This window comes from Coffea arabica, chromosome 3e (assembly GCF_036785885.1).
Source record: "Coffea arabica cultivar ET-39 chromosome 3e, Coffea Arabica ET-39 HiFi, whole genome shotgun sequence".
NCBI classification, from domain to species: Eukaryota; Viridiplantae; Streptophyta; class Magnoliopsida; order Gentianales; family Rubiaceae; genus Coffea; species Coffea arabica.
The window spans coordinates 13,735,463-13,742,632 of record NC_092315.1 but is presented as its reverse complement, the minus strand read 5'-3'; the positions used below and the strand labels follow the sequence as shown (position 1 = coordinate 13,742,632).

Here is a 7,170-nt window from a genome sequence, read left to right as displayed (position 1 = left end):
AATATGCTTACAGTTTCCTTGCTGTTCCTAAAAACTTTTGTGATCAATGTGTATAGTGCCACAAATCATTTGCAAATGAAGAAGTGAATTCAACACTTTCTTCCAGAGTCCAACATATCTCAGCACTATCTTTCTTGCTTTACAGGTAATAACAGAAGTTAAACGAGTTTTATGTTCTCTAGAAGTGGTTTATTGATATTTGAGTACAAAGTTCCTTGTTGCAATTCACACGGTAATTGTCTATGGAATAAGGACTTTATTGAATATTGCTAAGTAACTAAGTACATTCCAAATAAAGGGCACAACAACAAACAATTAAATCAAGATCCAAGGAAAAACTAAAAGCAGTATGGTGCATGGAGCACAAGCCCTCCAAATTTCCTTCAGATGCGATCATGTACATCTCTTTATTATTGCCTTAAAATTGCTTGATTGAAGCCAAAAAGAAACTGATAATCCAGTTGGTGAAATCACTGGGATTACACGTCCAACTGATCATCTCTGCTTCTGAGCATAAGCAGTAAAAAAACACACTATTTCTAGGTGCTTCAAATGCTTGTACAGATAACCTGAAAACATCAAAAAACAGATCAGTACTCCTCTTACCCTTTTTTTGTGATACAAAAGAGTCAAGACGTGAGAGTATGTAGAACAGCATACTTGATAGAAGAATATAACTATTGTAAAGAAACATGGGGTGAACAAAGAACCAAGAGATTAGAAAAGTTGGAAAAGGAGTTAAGCGCATATATTAGTTATGCCTCAAACAAAGAGAGTAATATTCAAAACAAGGTTCTGGTTTGCTAGAACAGATGGAAAAACAATATAGATACGTGTGTGCCGCAAGCATCAATACCATTGGATATGCATAACAGGCTTTCTGCTAAATTTAGAACCTTCACCCATTAACAAACTGACTAAATTTAAGCATAATAGCAGTAAATTAAAAAAACCAACCATTCTGTTAAAGTTCAGTGAACTAATGCTGACATCTTTAAGGAAGTACTGGAGTACAGTAATATAAGAGCTAATCCACTTTGCTCGCTAGACACAGCAGAAATCGAAGCAAGTTTGAAAATGAATGAGAAATTGCTAAACTTGATCCATTTTCCAAATGTGAAATAGTACGAGAACAACTAAAGTATTCAAGTTAGTGCTTAAACTGTACACAAGAAAGCAAGTAAATAATTTGAAAAATTTTAGTGAACAATGCGATCCTGTTTTCCTCATGCATAGCTCCACAACAATGTGATCCATTCATGCAGAACGGACTTTGGCAAAGAAGGCACTGAGGAAAGGTAAAATGATAGAATTCTAGACGGCATGAATTCAAACTTTTCATTTTTAAATTCCTGACAGGGAGCTGTTTCATTTTGTAGTGCAGAGTTAAGGAAGGGTTCTTACCTAACGCAAGGACAGACATAGTATTGATACAAGAATTATTCAGCCCTTCAGTGGTCTAGCCTGCATAATTATGAGAACAAAGTAAGAGATCAGTGTGTCAAAATAAGAATTACTTGAGATACTTGTACACAAGTTAAGCTACAGAGGTAGGAATAGCTTACTTTTTTTGATTTATATAGATTCTCTCAATGTTAGAGATCTTGTGGAACTCGGAATCTGTCGTGCTTCTTCTTGTACATCTTTCCCCCAACAGTGGGCAGTCATCAATTGTGAGATCAACCAAGTGCGTTAGGCACTGCATGACTTCCTTGGGGGGCAACCGTTGCAGTTTTTGGCAATTAAAGAACCCAATATACACAAGAGATCGAAAATATCTGAACCAATCGGGCAAAGCTTCTACCCCAAATCCATGTATATAGAGTTCTTTCATAGCTGTAAGATGCTGAAGCTGGTAAGGTATAGAGTTCCAGTGAAGCCATCCACACAACTCCACATAATAAAGGGACTGCAGTTGTTCTAGACCATGGAGACTAGCTTGAAATGCATCAAACTCTACTCCATCTGAAAATGGACCGTACCATAACTCCCTTAACTTAGTGAGACATCCAAGCCCCTTTGGCAAACTAGTTAGTCTTGGACACCTATATATAAATAAGGTCGTGAGGCATCCCAATTGCTGCAATTCTTCCACCGGGAAGGAGATGAGGTTGGCACATTGAGAGACTGCCAAGAATCCTAGATTCTTGCAGTAGCATAATATCTTACTTGGAACAACGGTCAATCCATCACAGTGTGAAATATTCAACCTTCTCAGACATGTGAAGGCTTCTACTTCTTCATGTATGCTAGGAAGTGATGTGAGATTAGGACACTGAGATATAATTAGATTCTCTAGAGACTGAAGGGAGTATAGGCCTTCTGGCAGCATGGTCAACTTCTCACAGTTGATGATCTCCAACTTTCTGAGACATGGGCTGCAGCAAGTCAAGTTTTCAGCAATATGCTCTAAACTGTGACAAGAGCTGATAGTCAAAGATGCTAGACTTCGATTATTGTACAACATCTGGTGGGGAATAGAAGTGAGCTCATGCACAAGTCTGATCTCAACATCTTTTAGAGTTGTGAGCATATTTCCGCAAATCCGTTCCAATAGTAAGCCACTTTCAATGCTTGACATACTTAATTGCTTGAGACGTGGAAAATGGCTTGGAGCAGAATTCAACTGGGGGCAACGGTTAATGGTCAGCTCCTTGAGATTTGGAAATACTGCAACTTGGAAATCTGCTGCGGTTACAGTTGACATGACTCTGGCTTCCATCCATTCCAGCAGGTTGGGCATGTCTTCTATGGTGAGACTTTTCAGTGCTGGATACAATGTTCTTCCATGATAATCATTGCCGCTACTATTAGATTCACTGTGATTATTAGTAAAATAGAATGAAGGCCCAATGTGTGTTACATTATCAAATCCATTCAATTCAAGATATTGGAGATTTGGCAGTTGTCCCAGTGATGGAATTTCTCTGCATCTTTTGCAGCCTAAGAATTTTATTTGGACAACATTATCAAATCCTAGTGAAGCTATTCTCCTTACCCAAGGTGGAAACTCATCCATGAAGTTCTTGATTGTAAGGATTTTCAAATTCGGATGAGGCTGTAGGCCTTCCAAGATATCCCCCCCAATATTGTTGTCAATTTCCCAATCATAGTTCCACTTCCACAGAAATTCCAATTCACGTATATTTCTCTTTCCAGATAGGTCTGCCCTCTTAGCTTCCTCCTTGCTGTTAACATGTTCAAGATTACGTATCTCTAGCTTACCCCCAAGATTCTTTAAACTTCCCAGCTCTTCAATTCCCCGACCCCTCTCTGGACACACATTAAAGAACTCTAATGTGCGAAGACTAGTTAGCTTTCCTATTTGAAGTGGCATCTTAACATTTTCATCCTTGTAATAATGGAGATGCCTCAAGCTAATCAAATTCCTCATTTTGTTAGGAAGCCTCTTAAGAGAATCGCACCCAGTGGTCCTTAAGGTTTGCAAATTGTAGAGCCTGCAAACGGAATCTGGCAAAACCTTTACTTTGGTATGTGATACATCAACTAACCTCAGATGTAACAGAACGCCAATTGAGATTGGCAGTGCTTCAATCCCTGCGCCATCTAGATTTAGAACATGCAGGCTTCTGAAAACCTGAAACGTTTTGTCATATGCTATACCTTTCAAGAACAAGGTACGCACATATTTTGCTTTCTCCTCAATGGTCTTTGATCTTTCTACCTTGCATGAATTTAGTGCAAGGTGATGAACTTGAGGTATATCATCCAAAGCTGTCTCGTCCATTCTTTTGGTTTCTGAACTTGAGACCTGACATAGAACTTCATGTACAAGGTCATGCATCTTACAACATGTTACATTGTTGTAAACATCCTTCTTCACATCCTGAAATAAAGAACTCTGCAACAATAAGTTAAAGAACTTATTCCCCATGTCCTCCATGTCAGTTCCCTTGTTTGGTTCAAGATAACCTTCTGCCATCCAAAGCTGCACTACTTGTTCTCTTTCAATTTCAGAGCCCTTGGCAAAAATTGAACAGTAGGCAAAACATTTTTTCAAAGACGGGGAGGGTAGTTGATTAAAACTCAAACCTAGTAGTTGCAAAGCCATGTTTTTTTCAAAAACTTCATTAGAAAAGCTTTCTTGAATGGAATGCCATTCCTCTACTCCCTTACCACGCAAAATACCCCCAACTAAGCTTGCTGCAAATGGTAAACCTTGACATTTCTGTGCTACCTTCTTTCCTATAGTTTCCATTTCTTTTGAAGGCACAACTCCATTAGCAAATGCTTTGACTTTCAAGATGGACCAGCAATCGTCATCTGACAATTTTTCCAAGGGAGGGCAAGGATGTGATGTTACAAGTGATGCTATTCGTTGGCTTCGAGTTGTCACGATGATCCAGTTTCCACTCATTGGGTTGATTCCTATCAAAGATGCCATGAAGTCGTCCCACAATGGAGGGAACTCATTCCATACATCATCAAGGACAAGCAAGTATCTTTTCACTTGCAATTCTCTTTTTACCATTTTTATCAAAGCATCTCTGCTTCGTACCTCATTTTCTTTTTGTGTTAATGACTCTAAAATAAGATGCAAAATTCTTGTAACATCAAAATTTTCCCCTACAAATACCCATATTCTACTATCAAAATGACTTTCAATTATGAGATCATTGTAAATTAACTGAGCCAATGTTGTCTTTCCAAGGCCGGCCATCCCCACGATGGCGTATGTGGAAAGTACTTCATTGGTTGGCCTGGTCACTACCCTCACCACTTCTCGTGCTTCATTTTGCCTTACCCTAACTTTTCCATCAATTGTGGAGTCAGTTTCTATTCTACTTGAAGGAACTCTAGATACTGAAGGAGAGGTGTCTGCACTACCTAGCCTGTTGAGGCCAAATTTATTTGCCTCATCATTTATCAGATTCATGTTCATATTGATGTTTTTGACCTTTCGACCCATTTTCAAACGAAATATGATGGGATTTGACAATGAGAAGAAGTAGCGTACCTTTCCCATTAGTTGATTTCGTACCTCGATCTGATGTCGAAGATTCGCATAGCTGAGTTCATCCAACGCATTATCAGCATCATAAGCTATTTCTTCTAACTTCTTCAGCCAATGTTTTGTTGTTTCTTTTTCGGGTTGCTGTCTCTCAGAATCAAGTAAGAGAGATTGTATTATGGGGATTGATCTTCTCAACCTTTGCAGGTCGTCATTGAAGCCTGACAATAAGCTGATGTTTTCATTTGCAACTGAAGCTACCTTGTGAATTATGAAATCCACAGATGCACTCAGCAAAACCTCCGCCATTATTATCTTTGGCTGGCTTATCTAAGAGAGAGAGAGGGAGTGAGCTTGGACAATGGTTTGACTAGTTAAGTGATGGCTGATATGCTTGTTGATTTGTTAAAGATAACAACCAACTCCTTAAATAGAGCTAAGAAGGTTACTATTACTGTCATTTTTCCTGTAAAACTTCTTCCTTGTAGGGAAGTTGATGCCAGCCACTCAAATGTTTTGCTGTCCCGGTTGAACAGGAACCAGAAGAATATGGACTTATTCTTCTTGCAGAATAATGCTTCAAAAAAAATAATCGAGCAGACTAGAAGAACATGAAAGGAGACAACTGGTAGGAATATATAGGAAAATCAGTAGTATTAAAGATTCTTTTTACTACTGAGATCAAATAATATTTTTTTGTTGTTGAGGACCGTTTTTGGTCCATAGGATGACTGAACAAGGATTTCATTACTACATATACGTGCCTACGTGCTACATCTGATTGAAATAAAGGTCATTAGTAGCACAGGTTGCAGGAATTATTGCAGAAAATAATAAAAGCCAGCAGAGCTTATATAGACAGAGCACTGGGATTCCACAGACCAATGACTTGGTATAAATGACATGGCCCATAGAAGTATGCTGCTGCAATGCATGAGCTCTATAGCATGTTATCTATTATAACACAGAACTTGCAGCACCTAAAACTAGCTGTACAAGGGGGACTCATTTGTACTTTGTTGTATGCAGTATGAATCATTATACTGATAAAGATCACCATGCATACATCTAATTTACACACAGAAATGGTGTAATGAACATGTTTTTTCAATGATAGTATGGTGATACCCTACACTTCAGAATATTGTACCAACAAGCTTTTTTTTTCAGTCACAAGAAATTTTGTTACATGCATCCACAAAGAGCCAGCCTTGATCATGATTTCCAAAGTTTTCATCTTAGTAGAAAACAGACAAGGAGATGGTAATATCATGAGTGCAAAAAGAAGAAAAAGCGGTCCCAAGTAAAATACCCAAACAGGCTTCCGGGTAAACTAGTCTCCACTAAGGGTTCTTTAATAGTAAATTATAGATAGAGCTGTTAAACAAATCGAACTGTTCGATGGTTCGGTTCGTTTCGACTCGTTCGTGTTTGTGAAAGGTTCGTTCGAAACCTTAAACGAATCGAGTTCGAACGAATTTTTTTATTCGATTAATAATCGAGCGAACACGAGCATGTTCGTGAGTTTTAACGAACGTTCATGAACATTGACATAATTGCCATTTGACAAATTTTAGGATTAATTTTATGGCTCGACTTTTATATGTGGAGGGCAAATTGCTTTGTTTTATTTATTGTTTTTATGTTAATGCTAGTTATATAGTTAATGAATAATATAATTTAGTCACTTAGTGCTTTAATTGTTTTTGAGGATGATTAATGATTTGTATGGCATATTTAAGGTTTAAAATAATTTGTATTCGAGCTTTTCGAGCATGCTCGCGAACGGCTCGTTTATGTTAAACGAGTCGAACGCGAACTCGAACTCGAACATGAACTTTGCTTAACGAGTCAAACACGAACACAGGTTTGAAATTCGAAAGTTAACGAATGAACACGAATGTTGTTCGAATTGCTTAACGAACAGAGCCCAAATATGAGATATTTGGTTCGATTCGCCTCGTTTACAGCTCTAATTATAGATGTAGATAGGCATTTGATTTTCCATTTTTAGATTGGTGTAGTGTTACACGATTGTTTTCGCACCATCTATCTTCAATAAATGATTCATAATATATAGTCCAGAATGTAGTATAAATAAGTTATTTTAGTGACGTGCCTCTCTTTCCTATTCTGTATTCTTTTCCCCTCTTTTGCACATTCCACATGTTTCATGGCAAATGGCATCTAAACGTTTT

At 37.9% G+C, this 7,170-nt stretch overlaps 1 protein-coding gene across 1 annotated transcript; it reads right to left on the bottom strand.

The window, feature by feature from the left end:
- Positions 1 to 236: 236 nt before the first annotated feature.
- Positions 237 to 5,605, bottom strand: LOC113736518 (putative disease resistance protein RGA3). The gene is made up of 3 exons (XM_027263537.2): positions 1,566 to 5,605; positions 1,405 to 1,464; positions 237 to 569 (listed from the first exon to the last, which is right to left on the bottom strand). Exons 1-2 carry the CDS (start codon positions 5,279 to 5,281, stop codon positions 1,452 to 1,454), a joined length of 3,729 nt encoding a protein of 1,242 aa, XP_027119338.1. The 5' UTR covers positions 5,282 to 5,605; the 3' UTR covers positions 237 to 569; positions 1,405 to 1,451.
- Between the last annotated feature and the right edge of the window lie 1,565 nt (positions 5,606 to 7,170).